General features: G+C 40.6%; 3 protein-coding genes across 3 annotated transcripts; all 3 read left to right on the top strand.

Moving 5' to 3' along the window:
• The first annotated feature begins 954 nt into the window (after positions 1-954).
• Positions 955-1,425, top strand: LOC126609116 (1-aminocyclopropane-1-carboxylate oxidase homolog 1-like). Its single transcript, XM_050277118.1, has one exon. It carries the CDS (start codon positions 955-957, stop codon positions 1,423-1,425), a length of 471 nt encoding a protein of 156 aa, XP_050133075.1.
• A 7,058-nt stretch (positions 1,426-8,483) lies between these two features.
• On the top strand, positions 8,484-11,108 carry LOC126609117 (major strawberry allergen Fra a 1.06-like). The gene is made up of 3 exons (XM_050277120.1): positions 8,484-8,663; positions 9,923-10,266; positions 10,643-11,108. The coding sequence occupies exons 1-3, from the start codon at positions 8,484-8,486 to the stop codon at positions 10,938-10,940; spliced, it is 822 nt and encodes a 273-aa protein (XP_050133077.1). The 3' UTR covers positions 10,941-11,108.
• Positions 11,109-18,099: 6,991 nt separating this feature from the next.
• LOC126609065 (major allergen Pru ar 1-like) lies at positions 18,100-19,203 on the top strand. Its single transcript, XM_050277086.1, has 2 exons — positions 18,100-18,480; positions 18,704-19,203. The coding sequence occupies exons 1-2, from the start codon at positions 18,297-18,299 to the stop codon at positions 19,009-19,011; spliced, it is 492 nt and encodes a 163-aa protein (XP_050133043.1). The 5' UTR covers positions 18,100-18,296; the 3' UTR covers positions 19,012-19,203.
• The last annotated feature ends 749 nt before the right edge of the window (positions 19,204-19,952 follow it).

Consider the following 19,952-nt stretch of genomic DNA (forward strand, 5'->3'; position numbering starts at 1 on the left):
ACATAGATCGTCCATCCCCATCACGATGCGCGATTTCTTGCCCGAAAACTTCTTCAAACACGCGGTCAAAGCTCCTTGCTATGAAAATTGTGAGGAACGCCTCTCCCGGATTGCTTGACAAAATTCACAAATTCTCCTCGCCCGCACGAGTCTAAACTGCATGGCACAAAGCTCCTTGTCTGTAAGAGCCTAAACTGCAAGACACAAAGCTCCTTGTCTGCAAGAGCCTAAACTGCAAGACACAAGGCTCCTCGCCCACACGAGTCTAAACTGCATGGCACAAAGCTCCTGGTCTGCACGAGCATAAAAGGCAACATCAACGCTCCTGGTCTGCACGAGCATAAAAGACAACCCCAACGCTCCTTGCCTGCACGAGCTGAAACTGCAACACGGCACCAAATGCTCCTTGTCTGCACGAGTTGAAATTGCAAACGACACCAACACTCCTTGCCTGCATGAGTCAAAACTGCAAACGGCACAAAAAGAAAAATACCAAAAAAAAAATGTATGCATTTGAACTACGTTACGACTTGATCTCTTCTTTGGAGGGGTACGTAGGCAGCTCGAATATTCAAATTTGAGTTCAGTCAAACCAAAATAAGGAATAAAGATTTTTATTAAAAGTTTGATGCTATTACAATTTCTTTGTAAAAAAAAAAAAAAAAAAAAAAAAAAAAAAAGAAAAAGAGATATATGTTTTATGTATTTACATATATATATATATATATAAGTGGCCACAAGAAGCAACCCCTTTAGTCAAAATTCTACAAGCGGCTCCCAAAGCCCAATCTCTCTGCAAGTCAAAGCCCAGGCCTCTCAGAAGAAGAGAAATGGAAAAAGTATGACAATTTTAGCAGATAGAGAGATGAGGGCTCTTGGCCTTCAGAATTCTTGGTTCATCAGTCATCGTCTTCCATTTTCATCAAATCAACGGAGCTCTCAGATCTCACTGCGATGAGCAGCAAATCAAGCTCCGTCGCCGCATCCTCATTAAAGCCGACGACTTGGGTCCTACCCTATAAGACCCAGAACCTCACCCAACTCTACTCTCTGGGGAGAGTCCTTGGCCAGGGCCAGTTCGGCCTGCACACCCATCACCGTTCATCCATCGTTGACCAAATCAACCAGGCGTGCCGAAAGTTCGGTTTCTTCCAGGTCACAAATCACGGAATCCCGTTGGCAGCTCTGGACCGTACGATCTCAGCCATCAAGGCCTTTCATGAGCGGCCGGCGGAGGTCAAAACACGGGTCTACCGTAGGGATACGGTGACAGGCGTAAATTATGCCTCCAACTTCGACCTCTACAGCTCAAAAGCCGCCAGCTGGAGGGACACGCTAGTAGTTAGGTTGGGCCCCATGCCGGCGAATCCTCTAGAGGTGCCTGAGATCTGTCCGGATGCGGTTGCTGAGTGGGATCAGGAGTAAATCTTGAATGACAACCAGCCTGATATGGATGATTGCGAGGGCTGTGAAAATCAAGATGAGGAACCAGTTGCAATGGTTAAAGAAGTCACCTTCAGGGGATGAAGCTGCAAACAGCAATGACTCAGACTGGGGAATGGATTGTTCTACAGTTGTGAGAGTTAAAACATTACACATTAGCTCTCCAATTTTGGCATCCAAAATTGTCCCTTCTCTCTCTGCTCAACAAGAACTCAGCAGTCATTCACTCAACGTCCTGGATAGTTGACTAGCCTCGCTACTCGCCGATTCGTCCCCACTCCATCTACCGACTCCGCCATGGGCTGGAACCCAACCAGTTCACCTTGTCTAGCTTGTTGAAAGTTTCTGGCGCTGTCTCTGATGACAACCATGGCAGGCAGCTTCACACTTATTGCTTTAAGTACGGTATTGATTCCAATGTCTATGTGGGCACTACTCTTGTGGACATGTATGCTAGGTGTGGTCATATGGATGAATCCCAGTTGGTCTTTGACGCCTTGGACACCAAGAATGAGGTGTCCTGGAATGCTTTGATTGCTGGGCATGCTATGAAGGCTCAAGGAAAACACGCACTCAGGTTGTTCTGGAAGAAGCAGGGAGCGGCGCCGTACCGGATCTTTAATTTGGGGAACACATCACCGGTGACAGTGCCCACACTCGTCAACATCTTAGAGCAGCATATGCTGGTCTACGAGTACATCTGCTTGACGGCGAGTACATTGAAAATGAAACCCGTCTCGAACATCTGCAGGCTTGAAGACCTGGTGGTTGAAAACGACTTTCGTGGATGAAACATTCGCAGGTTATGCTTGACACGGTCGAAGGTCTGGTCCATCTTCCTCGACGACCTCGAGTTCTCGTCCTTAATCGCCTCAGCGCAGAGCCCGCAAATCCACCGGTCCTGGTGCTTCTCCTTCACTGTCGCTACGTATCCAGTCCTCCTCCTCCGCCGCCTACAGCTTCGTCACTCTCCAAACAGCAGCTCCAGCTCGCCCAAGGCCTCCGTGCTCTCGGTCCAAACTTCACGGCCGTGCCCATCCACTTCTGCTGGTAAGTCTCAGTTTGATAACCATGCAGCAGCAACTGCAACACATGTGTGGAGTGCGTGAACCAGCTGGCGGCAAGTATGAACAAAAGCGAGGGAGTTGCGAGATTATAGCTGTTTCGTCTTCCCTGCATGGCACAGCACCATCTTGTCATATTTTCCTTTGCATGGCACGGCAACATCTTGGATCATCCTCTCCAACATAGGGAAGCCGACGTCCAGGAGCTCCTGGGCCAGTATCACGAGTCATTGGTCTCGGTCGCCACCAGCTCTGCATCCTCCGCTCGAGCCACGGAAGCCCGAACACTCAATCGCCGCTGTCCATCTGGGATCTGCTGCAGGCAGCAAGAAAGTCATCTTCCTCCCTGGTCACGTGCGTTTCCTCTCCAATATCTCTCTTCACAAACAGCGACAGCAGCAACTTCTTCCAGCACCAGGACCTTCATCGCTGTCCTTGCCCTCAATAGAGGCTTTTGCAGTCCTCCACTCCGTTCCACCTCCTGAAACATTATTCCAGCGAAACCTCAAGTGAACAAACTTCCACAAAGCTCTGCCATCATGGAAGTCTACCACCTCGACGACAACAACACCTGCACTGCTTTGCGCCTCCCTCCAAGCTTAACTCCGGCTCTCCTAGGTCCTCACCGTCTTCAAGCAACAAGGACGACAGCAGCAGCAGTTCGGCTTCTGCCCCAACGAGCAGCTCCAAGCTCCTCCGTCTCTTGCGTCCTCGGGCTTCAACTCCGCTGCTCCGTCCTTCCCTGCAAATTCCTCAACCCGTCATCCAAATTTATGCAAAAAAAATTTTGGTGGAACACAACACCATGATTAAAGAAAAAAATAAAATATAATAAAATAATAAAAAGATGATGAAGGAACATGGTGCGTCTGGCACCATATGAAAAAAGGGGGGAGGGGTGCAGCTGTCACCATAATTAAAGGCAAAATATATATATATATATATATATATATATATATATATATATATATATATATATAAAATAAAATAATAATATATTTAAAGAGTGAGGGTGTGTGACACCACGTGAAAAGAAAAAAAAAAAAAAAAATATATATATATATAAAGAGTTATGGTGCATCTGGCACCATGTGCAAAAAAAAAAAAAAAAAAAAAAACAAATGTATTAAGAGAAATAAAAGTCCATTTTATTGATTTTTATGGAAATTTTACATAAATTTGCATTATACATACCTTAAAAAAAAAATCAAATCAAATCAAATTTACAAGAGGGGATCTTCAAGGACGATCAGGTGCCGCCTCACCACTCGGCAGAGCTCCAGAAATGAGAGGCGCCGGAGGTTGACTGTTTGAAGCCACACCACTCGGCGGAACTCCAGGAAGAGGAGGCACCAAAGGTTGATCATTTGGAGCTTCACTACACGGTACAGCCCCAGAAGACGAAGGCAAATGCTGTTGGAACAAACCCACAAACCTCCGATGATCAAGTAAAATCTGACCATCAGATTCCTGCATCCGGTCAATTTTCCTCTTCATGTTCGTGGCATAGTCGTGTGCGAGCCTGTGCAACTGTTTATTCTCATGCTTGAGCCCTCTAATCTCCTGTTTGAGACTCATCACTTCAGCCGCCAACGATTCAACTTGACGGGTTCGAGCAAATAGGCGTTGGGCCATGTTGGACACAGAACCCGCACACTGCACACTAAGGGCCAGAGACTCCTTAACAGCCAACTCATCAGACCGCTTGGAAAGCAGTCTGCTATCTTTGGGAGTGACAAGGTTTCGGGCCACTACCGCAGCGGTCATATCATTCTTCATCACCGAATCCCCAACGGTAAGAGGACCAGTAAGGGATATGAATGATGGGCGCCATATGTTGTCTGGAGAAGGCGGGACTGCCTCTTCACCAAGATTCAAGTCAAAACGACGGTCGGATGGTCCAGACATTTTCAAAGTATTGAAGGAAGAAGAGATCGGACAAATCAAGATTTTAGAAGTACAAGAGGGGAGTTTTCACAAGCGAAAATTCAAGTGTGCTTTGAAACGAACTGCACGCTTCTATAAAAATCAGCACTCGACGAGATTTCAGAGATCGAAGAGGCGAGCTCAGAAATCGAAGAGGCAAGCTCAGAAATCGGAGAAGCATCTTGCTTTTCCAGACGCGTCGACACCCGTCACACGCAAACTCAGCTTTGCGAAAATCACGGGCAATTTGTCGAAGCGCCGATCCCAGTTATCGAAGAGGCGCCAGTATTTTTCAGCCGCGTCAACACCTGTCACATGCACACTCAACTTTGCGCAAATCACGGGCAATTTGTCGAAGATTTTCGGTGAAGGAGAAAGCACGTGAAGTTTACTGTTCAATCACGCGTTAATTGCCGACACGAGTGAAAGAATAGTACCTCTACAGGTATTAAGGGACCTCCTATAACTGTCCACCTTCACCTTCCATAGCAAGGCAGACATACAGAGCATTTCTTCATCTTAAAAAAAAAATGCTTTCCCAACGAAACCTCTCGAGTCATTCAGTGTTCCTTATTCCTTGGGGTACCTCTGCAAGCCAATGGCTCCAAAGCAAAAGTATCTCATATCACCAGGGTAGAAAGCAAGAGTATCTCATATCATGCGTCTCCCTGTCCTTTCCTTTGTCCTTGTTCTTACCTACAAAGACAAGGATAAAGAAAACAATATGCCGGAACTTCCACTCAAACTCGGGTAAGGAACCGACTGCTTGGAACCCTTCCCTGATTGCCTACCTAGCACTGCTCTCGAGTACTCGCCTTCCACTGCTGCTGTACTTTCAAAGAAGCTGCCACATCTGCCTGGAGAACAGATAAGGCAAGTGAAAATGATACCTTGCAGCATGTGGAGACAAGGTGCAGAAGGAACAAGCAGAGAAGAATGCGGTCTGCACGGTCAACTCAGCAGAAGGAGTCCGAACTGAGGAACTCGAGAAGCTGCCATATCTGCCTGAAGAAACAAGCAGAGAAGAATGCAGCATGCACAGTCAACTCAGCAGAAAGAGTCTGAGATGAAGAACTCGAGAAGATGTCGCATCTGCCTGAGGACGGTGAACTTGTTTTGACCCTCAAATTCTTGGGTCGACTTACTAGGCGTTGTGGGCTGCACGTGCCGATTCACCACCCTTGAATCGAATCCTTAAAGATCAAGTCACCAACTGGAAGAAGAGTTCATCAATCTTGAAGATCATACCGTTGACCAAACTGCTCAGGTGTGAATTAGAAAGATTGAACAAAGAAACAGGTTGTCACCTTTACCTCGTGCCTGCTTGCCATGTGTTCGAGTCAACTTTCAAGAATCAAGCCTCAACGGCCCTTGAAGAAGCTTCCAGCCAAATTCAAAATCAAGCCTTGACGGCCCTGGAAGAAATCACAAGTCCGATTCAAGATCAAGTGTCTACCACTCTTGAATCAAAACCTAGTTCAAGAATAAGCTGTGGAAAATCAACAATTAGAGGAATCCAGAAAACCCTCCAACCCAGTTCAAGATCAAAGCTGTGGAAAGTCAACAAGCGCAACAAAATACGTGCCGATTCACCCACTACCAAAGCCAAAGATCATCTACCACATGAAACTCCTTGTGGTCCAATTTCAACCTTCAAGATCAAGTCTCGACGGCCCTTGAAGAAATTTCAAACAAAAGTTCAAGAACAAGCCTCAATGGCCCTTGAAGAAATCTCAAGCCCAATTCAAGATCAAGCCTCAACGGCCCTTGAAGAAATCTCCAGCCCAATTCAAGATCAAGCCTCGACGGCCCTTGGATCGGCATCTACAGTAAGGGACTTCAAAACGCATCTCTTACACGTGACAAACACATGTATACGACGCGCCTTGAAGTGGGGGCATTTGTAGACATCGAAATTTTGGTAAATAAATGTTGACCGATAAATCAAAGTGTCAACGCTCATATATTACATAAATTTTACACGTAACGTGTGACTCAACGAAAATTGAAATCAGTTGGAAAAGTCATCAAATAGGACACGTGTCAACACCTGGCAAAAATGACTTATTTCATCTGGGATATTATATTCAAAATTAGGCTTTGGAAAATTCTATAAATACAAGCCCATTTCATTCATAGGGGGGACCAATTCATATTACACCTTGAAGCTCTGAAGCTCTGAAACTCCGAAGCTCTCAAGCATCCAGGTTCCCGAAGAATCAAGAAAGCCTTCTTCGTTCTTCGTTCATCGTTCTTCCAAGATCAAGCCCCAACGGCCCTTTGGATCAACAATCATCCACCAATTCAAGATCAAGCCCCGACGGCCCTTGAAGAAAGTGTTCTTCGTTCTTCGTTCATCGTTCTTCCAAGATCAAGCCCCGACGGCCCTTGGATCAACCATCCACCAATTCAAGATCAAGCCCCGACGGCCCTTGAAGAAAGCACCATCGTTCATCATCCGTTCATCCAAGATCAAGCCCCAACGGCCCCTTTGGATCGACAACATCAACAAAATCTGCTCATCCGCTGTTCATCAAGCCCAAGCCCCGTCGGCCCTTGAAGAAAGCGTTCATCGTTCATCACTGTTCTTCGAGATCAAGCCCAGAAGCCCTCGAAGATCCGTTCAAGCCCAAAAGCTCTCGAAGATCCGTTCGTCACTGTTCTTCGAGTTCAAGCCCAAAAGCCCTCGGAAATCCGTTCATCACTGTTCTTCAAGTTCAAGCCCAAAAGCCCTTGAAGATCCGTCAATCACCATTCTTCAAGATCAAGCCCAAAAGCCCTTGAAGATCCGTTCATCCTCGTTCATCCAAGATCAAGCCTCGACGGCCCTTGGATCAAACGAAACATCCACAAATCAACACCTTACGGAGATCGAATCAGAGGATCAAAATAGAGAGAGATTGTAACCCAAAATCATCAAAATACATAATATTTGTTTGTGCGCGTTGTTCTTGTCTCTTTCGTTTCAGAAATTTTCCGTGTTCACAACTTCAACTACTATAATACGACAACCTTACACTCTTGCAATTATTTTAAGTGTTTTTATCCCTCATTTTGCAAGTGGTAAAAATCATATCAAGAATCTTATTGTTAACTAATCTAACACCTAATCTGACATAATTTATAAATAAATTAGCATGCGGAGCAATCGAATCGAAATTGTTTCACTTCATTAAAAACTAAATTGAAATAAGCTAATATATCAAAAAGCATGCGAAGCTATAAGGAAAAAAAAAGGGTAAATTATAATTTACCCTCTCAAATTTGAGGTCAATTACGATCTCATACAACATCTTTAAAACATTTCAATTTTATATATTTAATACTATCTTATTGCAATTTCATTCAACCATTACTTAATCTGTTAAATTGACCGTTAAAATGGTGATGCGGCAAATATATGGCCCATTTTTTGATGACTTGTCAAATAAAAATAATTGAATATTATTTAAAAATAAACCTAAATTAAAATAAAGTGGACCCCACCCAGAAATTTGTTCTTGTTGTCATCGTTCATCCAACACTGCCACCGCCATCGTCGATTGGAGCCTTGCACCCTGCCCTCCTCATCCTCAGATTCCACGGCCTCGCCACGACGGCTCCAGCGATGTGACCTATGGCGTTATCAGCTGCATAGCCGTTTGACGGCGGAGCTCGTCGAGATTAGTGGGAACCATTCTTCCAGATCCACGCCGCCAGCTTCGTCGAGCCATACTTCGATTCCTCCCATCCCCGTCTATCTGTAACCCCACCCATCCTCGTTAGAAATCAAACAGCTAAAATCACTTTTCTCCCAACTAACCTAAACCCTCGCCTATGGCCCTTGAAAACTCGTCAGCAAAACCCAGATGCAAATCTGCTTCCCAAATCCCACTCTTAAAATCCTCACTTCCCTAATCCCAAAACATGTTGAAAACCAGGATGAACCCAACGCCCCTCACTTCCCAAATCTCACACGCCACATACAACCACCCTCTCATCCACTTTATCCATCAACAATCCCTCATCCTTCTTCGTCGGATTTGAATCGGACCTCAAGCCAAGTGGTGGATGTGGTCCAGGCAACCAGCTGGAGGACAGCGTGAAGAAGCTCAAGAGCCCCAAAACTTCACCTGGGTAGGGGAATTTGGAAGCCGCATCCGCACCTTCGCGCACCTCCGCCTCTTCAGGTGGGTCGAGCGGTCCGGGTTGTTCAAGCACGACCGAGAGAAGGGGATTTTTGGGGGTGGGGTATGAGAGAAAGGGGTGGCTCGGGTGAGATTTTTGGAGGTGGGTGATGCGTGGGGAAGACGAATGAGATTTTTGGATTTAACGCGTTATTATTTAACGATTTACTTAATGAATTTTCTAATAGTATAATATTAAAATAAGATGATAAGTAAATATAAATTGAAATATTTTAAAAATATAAAAAATTAACAAAGCTGGACGTTAAAAAGCGTATCCATACATTTATCTGTCATCGTGTGCTCATAGTGTCAATCGTCCATGACGCGGACCCTACCTACTTATCATTGACATGTCCCTCTTGTTATTTGATTTTTGGATCATTACTAACAAGGCGCAATCTCTTCGAAAATATCAATTAATTTTAACAAGGCTAATTTTTTAATTTGTAATTCACTGGGATTACGTAGGAGACTACATATTTATACCATACTGATGTACCATTTATGTGAAGTGATGTATATAATTAATTGATGTGGCACATACAAATGGTACATTAATATGGTACATGTGGTATCCTTAACATTGAATATGCAATCCCTCATTAGTCTCATTGTGTCGTAAGAAAAATTGTATGTATGAACTTATGGATATCCTTAACCAAATTAAGATGTGTTATTTAGTCATTTGCCAACTATTTTGTGTTTTTTTTTTTTTTTTGAAAACTGAAAACTTGTTTAGTAATTAATTTTATTTTTCAAAAAAATATAAAAATCAAAATTGAAAGTTACTTTTATGAGATTTCAAATTTTCGTTTGGCTTTTAATATCATTTAGTACTATGGTCTAACAGTATTCTTCTTTCTTTGTAAGTGAGAAGTCTTATACTCGAATATCCTTGATAGTGAGTTCGAAACCAATTTATCTCAATACTAAGTGTAAATATATATAGTGTGTTTTCTTTTACAAATGATAGCACTAGTGAATTAAGTTGTTAAAAGGAGAAAAACTAGTGGAGATTAAACCCATACCATGATGCATAAGCATGATTGTTTTTCATCATAGCGGTAAAACACGGTATGTGTAAATATATCGTTATTTAAAAAAAAAAAAATTTGGCTTGCAATATTCAAAGTAGTAACTAAACAATTTTTCGTTTTAAAAACTAAAATAATTATCAAATAGATCCTGAAAAAAACATTTCATTAAAAAAAAAACTCTTTATTAAGAAGCAGCTGGAAACGCCTCATGCGTTGTATTATGTCATTTCAATAAAATAAAAAATAAAATAAAAAAGATTCTTTTCTTTTGTCTTTCCTAAAGCGGATTGGGAAATCAACCTTGGAAATACCGCCCCTTATGTTAAACATAAATCGTCAACATCCTCAACTTCATCGTTATATATATTCTCCCCCCCCCCGACCATTTTTTCCAAAAACAGGCCATTTGCTTATTCATTTCATTTTTGTAAATTCCAGCATGGGTGTCTTCACTCGTACAGATGAGTACACTTCCCCAATCCCTCCGGACAGGTTGTTCAAGGCCTTGGTCCTTGATGCTCACATCCTGATCCCAGAGCTCATGCCAGAGGCTGTTAAGAGCATTGACACCCTCGAAGGTGACGGAAGAGCAGGAAGCATCAAGAAGATCAACTTCGCTGAAGGCATGTAAATAATACCTGGCTACCATACAACACTGCGAGTGAAATATTCTCGTACTAGACTATCAATCCAAAGATTCTATACCACTATTTGAGTAGATACTTTCACTTTTTATTTTCATAAAAGAGAAGATTAGGCGATATTAGCTCTTTAAATTAGGATGATGCAAAGCATCCACTTTCAAACTAGCTAAGGTGAAGGATGTTTTGGTTCCCCTTTTCCGTCCCTCTAAATAAATATACACTTATTTGAATATGTTGTATCAGATTGATAGTTTGGCCGGCAACATAATATATATGCCGGAGAACACACCCCACATGTTGATCATTTTATAATGTACAAAGTTGTTGAATACATGTAATAATTTTTTTCATGTAGGTAGCCAGCTCAAATCTGTGATAAACCGGGTTGACGAAGTCGACGAAGAGAACTTTGTATATGCTTACACTTTGGTTGAAGGAGAACCATTAGTAGTGGAGAAACTTGAATACATCACTTATAAGGCTAAGTTTGAAGCTGCATCAGATGGGGGTAGTAAGAACCGGTTGGTCAGCAATTACTACACCAAGGGTGACATTGTGCTGAAAGAGGAAGAAATAAAAGCTGGCAGGGAAAAGGCCTTGGGGATGTACAGAGTTGTGGAAACCTATCTCCTCCAAAATCCTGATGCCTATGCTTAAATTTTTAGGGGTGGGGTAGGGGGCGGTGGGGGTTTTGCCTTCACTAGCTTGTGGGGATTGATAAATAGAAATATGCTTGACAATGCCTGTGACTACGGCCATTGGAACATACTTTCTCCATGCATTGACTTCAATAAAAAGAATTTCTCCATGATTTTGACATACTCATTTTCATCTCCTACAAACTTTCCGTTAATTTCGGTCATTTGATCCTCCTCTTTCAACAATTTAATGGTCAGAAATAAATAAAAATGTATAGAGAATAAGATGGGTGCGGGAAAATTATTGCCCCTTGCCTCTTATTCATTTATTTATAAAGCCTATAAGGTTTAGAATGGGCTCAGCTTGAAAGGAACATAAACTATGGGGCCACAATCTCCCAAAAACCAATCCTTGACTGATGGGCTCAGGGATGGCCATTTGACCCATGGGTACTTGTATGATTGTATCCATGGATTCTTTTATTCTAATAGGATCATAAATAAAATGGATTAGATGAGTTTGGGTATTTTGTTGAGATCAAGTCTTCTGCATCGAAAATATATATGACCTCTCTATAACTCTAATAAATTTGACACATATTAAATTTATTACAATAAAATTAAGAAAAGTTGAGATAATAAATACATGTCAGTCATTTATTATAGTCACAAAAAAACCACACCTATTTTGAGTGCAGAAAATTTAGTCTCTTTTTTGTTGGGGTCTATTATACCCACTTATTAAGAAAAGATCATAAACACTCCTCTCATGGTTTCGCCTCCATGTCTCCTTCCTATTGCCTTCATTGTCTCTCTGTCTGTCTCCTTTCTCGGTCTCCTTCACCGAGACCGGCAAACCTTCCATTGCCGGCATCTCATATCCACCTCCTCCTTTTCCATTCTGTCTCTTTCTCTTTTGTTTTTTGTTTTTTGCTTTGTTTTTTGTTTTTTTTTGTTTTTTTTTTGTTTTTTTTTTTTTTATGTCTTGCTCTCCTTAGCATTTCAGATCCGCAAGGAAGGAATTAATGTCAACCAAATTCTTCTTCTTCTTCTCATAATAGAATAAAATACAACAAAAAGTGATAGAGGCCCATCAAATCATAAAGATCAGAGATGCTGGTGAAAGCTCTCATGCTAAAATGATGAAGAAAAGAGGAAGGTTTTGGGTTTTCTTTGTTCTGATCCTTCTGCTGCCTAAAGGCTGGAAAGCATATGTTGAGGGACCATTGATACAAGTTTTCTTATTTGATTTTTTATATTTGTTCTTTGATTTAGCCTCACGTGCATGGCACATGACTCATTTTAACGAAAATTCTAACGGGGTTGATGAAAAAGACAATAGTTGCTCGTTTTGATGAGTTGAGGGATCAATGGTAATGGATTTTTAGTTGTGGAACCATTGCTCTAATTTGATTAAAGCTGAGAAACCATTTCTCCAATTTGATTAAAATTGAGAGGCCATTGATACAATTTACCAAAAAAATATCAATATTGTACAATAAGCTATGATTATAGGTCAATATTTTTTTTTTTAGTCAAGGTCAATATTGTTATAGTGAGTAAAACAAAAAGCTAAATCATATATGATTTGATCATATAATTCATGTAAGAGTGGTACTAAACTCATCCATTGTTTTATTTGTCCACCCAATTATATTCCCACCCACTATAAAAAGGTAAATAATAACATTGCTATTTTCCCACCCACCATTATTCCAATTATAACCTTTTAAATATCTTAAGTTCTTTAAATTTTATTTTTTGTAATATGTATATATAAATATAAATATATATACGTATATATACATGTAAATATATTTATCTCAAGAAAAAAACCAACCATGGGACATATTTAGCAGTAATTCAAACAACAAACAAGAATCCATCAAGGCAGACATGGAAGGTGTGGTGACCCGTCCCTACTTTTCACTGTAATTTTCTTTTTGTTGGTGTAAATTGACGGTCATACCCTTATTGGACAACAATGGAATCTAACGTGGATGTGGTTTTCGGCTTTCAGTTTCATTTTCCTGGGTTCGTACTAAAATAGTACTCATCGCTACGAATGCGTAAGCGCGTGTTAGAGTCGAATCAGATCTGTAACGAAAAAGTTACGCTCCGTTAAAGTATGTTAGTCACAGGTAATTTTATACACGCGCGTACGAATTTACGGTGTCAAAACATTGTCGAAATGACATATTTGTACATAAAAATTTGTACAAATCCATCTAATCCCTAAAAGGGATCCGGTCCCTTCTTTCACACCCATCAACCATCAAACTTTTGCTTTTTCCTTCTTTTCCTCTCCACCAATCAAATTGTTTTACCTCAACCTTGCACCCAATCAGAAATCAAAAGGTTCTCTCTCTCACTTAAAACTCTCATTTCAAACTCTCTCTCTCGGTGAACAACCATAGAGACACCACCACCACCACACAAACGTCGCTCCGACGAGTTCCTTCACCTCTGTCACGCCACATTACCATCACCACTACTAGCAGGGTTGCTCCAATGAGATATGCGAGTTTCTCAGCCTAAGAACTAGGACTTACACTGCCAATGACCATTACCACTGGTCACTTTCCTTCTCCAGCGAAACTTCATTTTCTGATCAAGAAACGGTTTGAAGAAAGAAACTCCCTAGATTTTTTGAGGAGAACCGTGGCCATCAGGCCACTTTCAAACCGTTTCCTCGACCAACATAAACCACGACTGAGCTTCAAATAGGTATAGCCTTGTTCACTACATTCTAGCTTTATATTCATTTTTTGTATCACTGAAAATGGTTAAGAATCGAACTAGAAATTAGCCTTCAAAGTTGGGAAGAAATTCCTAGTTTTCTGGAAATTTGGATCCGTGGTCATTTGGCCACTTTCAGGCCAAATTCCTGGTTAACACAGACCACATTTGAACTTTTTGTGAATATGGATCAATTCATAACATTCCTAAATTTAATTTGGCTATTATAGAAGTGTTTTTGGTTGAGAATCAAGCTCGTTAGGGGCTTGGGAAGTTGGCAAAAAAAAACTGCAGAAAATCGTGGAGAATGCGAGTACACGCGTATTCGCAAGCGCATGAACGCGCGTGACCAACCACATGCCATCGGCTCGTACAGCGCGTGGTAGGTTGTGCAGCCTTTTGTGACGGCACGTGACAGCGCGTCTGGCTTCCGGCCGACGTGTGGTTGACACGTGTGTGTCTGTGACGTCGAGTAAATCGATTTTATATATTTAAACCCTAGGTTTGAGCAATCTACGGAGGTTTTATTTAAGTTTCCGTGTATGTTTTATTAAACTAAGTTAATAAGTAATTTCACATATAAGGGAAACATATCCTGAGGATTTGCGAGGTTAAGCAAGGCTAGGAGGCTTCGTTTCGACGGCGTATCTGTGAGTGGGCAGTTTATTTATACCTATACATATTGAAAGTTTCCCTAAATGCGTAGTTACTTCACTTTTACGCTTATATTGCCAAGTATTCGTTATTGTGATATTAAATGTGATAAATGTTGTTATATGGTTGGGATATTACTGTCATGACTTTCATACATATCTGTACATGCTCATCTTGCTGCACCGGTGTTAGTACTCACCCTAGGGCCAGGGCCAGTCCTTCATGTGTATGTTCACAGCCTTGGATCCAAGTTAGGTGCCAGTCCTGTTGGGCATATTGCATTAGGCGTTCCGACTTGTATGTGACGTGCTTCTGCACCAGTATTCACGTGATCGTAGTACTATAGCGTATTGATTACACCCAGTCCTGTTCGTGTCAGAAATTATTTGTTCAAACTCATGTGTCAGCTTAAATGGATGAGCACTTAGCTATACTTGATTATCACATGACTATATTACTACAACATTTGATATATCATGACTTGGCATATTTCTGGTTATAATGCTATTGTATTATTGTTTATATTTGTACCATACTTGACCAATCTCGAAACTACTGAGCACCGGTCAACGTTATACCGTCAAGGACCCAGAAGAGTTTCCCTCCAACCAGGAGGCCAATCACAGTGCGACACGTGTCAACATCAAAAGCCAATCATAGCACGACACATGTCAACATCAGAAGCCAATCACAACACGACACGTGTCAATGTCAGAACAAAGCTAGAAACTCTTCTATAAAAGGAAATCATTCTCCCACAATATTTCCGAATGTCATTTGTACTAAATCATTCACTTGTACTCACTAAATGAGAGCTTGAACCTATGTACTTGTGTAAACCCTTCACAATTAATGAGAACTCCTCTACTCCATGGACGTAGCCAATTTGGGTGAACCACGTACATCTTGTGTTTGCTTCCCTATCTCTATCCATTTACATACTTATCCATACTAGTGACCGGAGCAATCTAGCAAAGGTCACAAACTTAACACTTTCTGTTGTACCAAAATCCTCACTGATTTTGTACATCAACAGTTATACATACTTACATAGTATGTTTTAAAGAAACTATGCTTGTTTTACGGTGAGAGGTTAGTATATTAAAAAATAAAGGTTTTTACAAAACGTTGTTTACTGACCCACTCAACTTTGTTCTTCGCCCCTCCAGGTTTAGTAGTTGTGCTTGCGTGTAAATGAGGACTTTGGCAAGATCTTAGTAGATGGGTACCTTAGTGGTATAACCCTCACCCTAATTATTGTACTGTTCTTATGCTCTACCATTACGTGTGAAATGGGTGCAATCCCGCTCACCCGCACACTCTTTTGTTTTAGGCACTTTTAGGTTTAAATTTATTCACTTTTTCACATCACTTACCCTTATGGTTACGTCACCTCACGGTGATGGCCAACATGCTTCGACCTTCCCAGGTTATGGTGTGTCAGAAGGTCCACAGTTACCTCTTTTCTAGGTCAAGCTCGAAGAAGGATGGAGATGGCAAAAGATGTACTGGTACATATATATCATCATACAAAACCAAGTAAGAGTGCCAATTAAAGATTGAATATCAAACTACGGACAAGAAATATGAGTATGTCAATGCACTGCTGCACTTTGGTACATGTGTAGTGAGAATTACTTTGCTTGCTCCCTTATTCTTTTTATTGGATTGAGGGTTGTGTTCTAAACATATTTAGGAGAGAAAAAGGAACTGAAATGAGGCAGATTGACATTTGTTGATGCACAAAATCATTGAGGACTTTGGTACAACAGAAAATGTTAAGTTTGTGACCTTCACTAGATTGCTCTGGTCACTAGTGTGAATAAGTATGTAAATGGATAGGGACACGGAAGCAAACACAAGATGTACGTGATTTACACAGATTGGCTACGTCCACAGAGTAGAGGAGTTCTCATTAATTGTGAAAGGTTTACACAAGTACATAGGTTCAAACTCTCCTTTAGTGAGTATTAGTGAATGATTTAGTACAAATGACATTAGGAAATATTGTGAGAGAATGATCTCTATTTATAGAAGAGAGTTTCTAGTTTCATTTTGACATTGACACGTGTCGTGTTATGATTGGCTTCTGATGTTGACATGTGTCGCGCTATGATTGGCTTCTGATGTCGACACGTGTTGCACTGTGATTGGCCTTCTGGTTGGAGGGAAACTCTTCTGGGTCCTTGACGGTATAACGTTAACCGGTGCTCAATAGTTTCAGGATTGGTCAAGTATGGTACAAATAACCTTCAAAGACAAAACTCTCGCCACTCGCTGTAAAAACAATCAAACCTCCAAAACCCCAACAACACCACTACCCCCAAAGTTTCAGCCGTGCCAACACATAAGCCCTACCCCATGCCACCTTTCGCAGCACGGTCATAGCCTTATAACCACCCACATGCACGGCTCCACCCATATATTCCCCTTCGCTGTACACAATCTCCATTCCGCCAGAATTAGATTAAGGCTGTCATCCATCGTGAGAGAAAGGGAATTTGAAAAGGGAGGAGCTGGCATCGACGCCACCGTTAGGGAGGTGTGCGAGTGTGGATTGGTTGGGCTTGTACAGTAGGGTGGGTTTTTAAAAAAATATTTCTTTTTTTTCCTGCCATTTCAACTAATGATGATGTGGCAAAATGTTAGTATTTATTGTTTAAGTCCTTAAATGTCATTTTATAAGAGGAGATATTTGTCATTGACATTTATATTTTAAAGTGGATAGAGTGATAAGACAGTGGGGTGGGCTTAACATCTTCATGTAATGAGGTTCGAATGTTTTTTGGTTAATAAACAAGATTTAAATATATTCACTTTCGATCTTTACAGTAATGAAAGGGTATAAAAGTATTCTGATCTAATATTTACAATGGAAGAATACAGTTAATTTCCTTCCACGTATATTTGTTTGAGCTATTTTGATCTTATAGGCTTGCACGTGCAGTGGTTGATGTCATTTAAGTATTATTAAGGCGAGGGAATATTATGGTTTTGACACTAATCAATCTTAGTACTAATTTTTGGTGTCGCTCCCTATTTAAAATAGTTTAGGCTATCTTATTTTAGCGACTCAATCTGAAACAATAGTCAATCAGTTGCGCCATAACATTCAAGCTTCTTCCTTGTGAGAAAAGGAATAGAATTTTATTCAGATATTGCCTATTTAAGACATAATAACCTACCTCGTAAAATTTCTAGTTTCACCCTTATAAATGGAGATAAATGGTAATAATATAGATTGTTGCATCAAAATAGGTGTTACAAAATTTGAAGAGGTGATGGTGGTGACTTAACATCAGTAGGGAAACATAATTGGTCGGTAGTGGTGGTCGGTACCAAATTGTTTCCAAAGCTTGAACAAACTCTACGAGCACCAAAACTTGAACATTGCATGGAAATTAATGTAGTCTTGACAAAGTTAGATTTGATTATTGCTTAATATAAGATGAGCTAGATCTTCTTTCAGAGCATGAAAATTTCCCGTGTCACTACAAGTCTAACATTTCAAGCAGTCTTCCTGCTGAATATATAAGATATCATGTAACTTTGAAAATTCCATGTCACTAGAAGCCTGACATTTCAAGCAACCTTCCTCCTAAATGTAAAACATACCATGTACCTTTCAGAGCATGAAAATTTCATGTGACTCCAAGTCATCCAGTTTGTCATTTTTAAAGAGGGGACCATCGGATTCCCTCCCCTTGTCGAAAAGTCCACATTAGGTTACATTTGGTCCAACTTATACATCGCATTCCACCATTACATATTGCATATGGAAAAAAATATAATTCATACCAACAACTTCCAAGCAAAGCAGCAGCAGCCCACCACCTAAAGTTTTGTCTTCATCATTCACATTCAAAAATAATTAATCGGATAACCTTTGCTCCTCCCTCCCTCTTGATATTTTCACAATTCAAAACCTTTTTTTTTTTCTTTCATCCCAACTCCCGAGTGTTGTTCATCAAGCAAGGCAAGCATGGGTGTCACCAAGATCAGCCAGAAGTTTGTGACTCAGGTGACGCCACAGAGGATGTTCAACGCCTTGATCTTGGATGCCCACAACATCTGCCCCAAGCTCATGTTCTCATCAATTAAAAGTATTGAATTCCTTAGCGGTTCAGGAGAAGTTGGAACCATCAAACAGATCAACTTCACTGAAGGTAAATTGTTAGGCAAATTAAAAGTCAACCCTCTTTTTCTTGGAAAATTGGATAATAAATCAAATCTCAATTGTTGAACCGATCAAAATTAAACCAAATATTAATGATATAGACAATATATTGAAAAACAAAATCATTTCGGTCAATTTTCCATTTTTCTTTCTCTGTTTTTACATGAAATTCAATATCTAATTTTTGTGTTGGTTTTGTTGGGGATGTGCAGCTAGTCCTATGAAATATGCTAAGCACAGGATTGATGCTTTGGACAAGGAGGCACTCAGCTGCACCTACACCTTCATCGAAAGCGATGCAACGGATCACTTGTTGGACAAGCTTGAATACATAACATATGATGTCAAGTTTGAGGGGTATGGAAGAGGAGGATGCATCTGTCATTTGACCAGCACATACAAGGCCAAAGATGATATACAGATCAAAGAAGAAGACATTGAGCTTGGCAAGGATAGAGCTATTGGGATGTATGAAGTTTTGGAAGCCTATCTCATGGCGCACCCTCGCGCCTACGTCTGAAAATTTTTAAGAAAACGTTCAGTAGTCGTATGAGTTTTTGGGAATTCTGCTGTGTACAATATATCTAACATATTGTTCATGTTGTTTTCCTTTTTTCCGTAAGTGCTTTTCTTCTTGTTCTTTCCTAAACTTTTTTCTTGTTGTACAAGATTGTGATTAAGAAATATTTAGTTTCGGTTCTAATTTACTTAATCAGGGGATCTGTTGTGTAGAAGTAGTTTATCCATTTTTTTTATCAGATAGTTCCTCCAAATATCTCAGCGGCATCCATCTTAAGTAAAGTGGAAGGGCAAATCTCAGATGATAAACAGATTGGAATTCTAGCCGGAAATTCTTAATTGGCCTCTGTCAACTGTTTTTATTTTAGTAAATCACTTCTTTTGATTTACTGGAGTGGAAATGATTTAAAACTCCCGCAAAATAAGAAACTAGTTGCAGAAACACCATAAATTTGCAGCTGATTTAAGAATTACGAAAGAGATGAATTGAGTACAAAGTGGTATCAGAACCGATATGAGATGAGGCCTAGAAATACTTTGTAAATTGTCATAAAAAAGGACCTGATACAATCTTGAGCGCCATGAAACACACTAAGCCCCAACTCAAGTTTACTTCCGAGATTAGTGAGGCAGTCCATGACCACTTTACACTCTCTATAAATGTGTTGTACACTACAGGTCTATCTGTGATTGATCAAATCTTGACATCGATCCCAATATGATAATTACCTCAGGTGTAACATTTTTCGATTGTGTGTTGTGTGTGTATTTTCTCTACTACAATTCTGCCTTGTCCAAACCCAAAACATGTTTTCTACCAAACACCAATTGATCATCCAAATTAATCAACCACAACAAGGGAAAGAACTAACACAGCCCATGTATATTCTTAAACTTTGTTCTAACATTTAAAAGTTACAAAGCAGAGAGAACTTGGACCTT

This window comes from Malus sylvestris, chromosome 16, assembly GCF_916048215.2.
Source record: "Malus sylvestris chromosome 16, drMalSylv7.2, whole genome shotgun sequence".
NCBI lineage: Eukaryota > Viridiplantae > Streptophyta > Magnoliopsida > Rosales > Rosaceae > Malus > Malus sylvestris.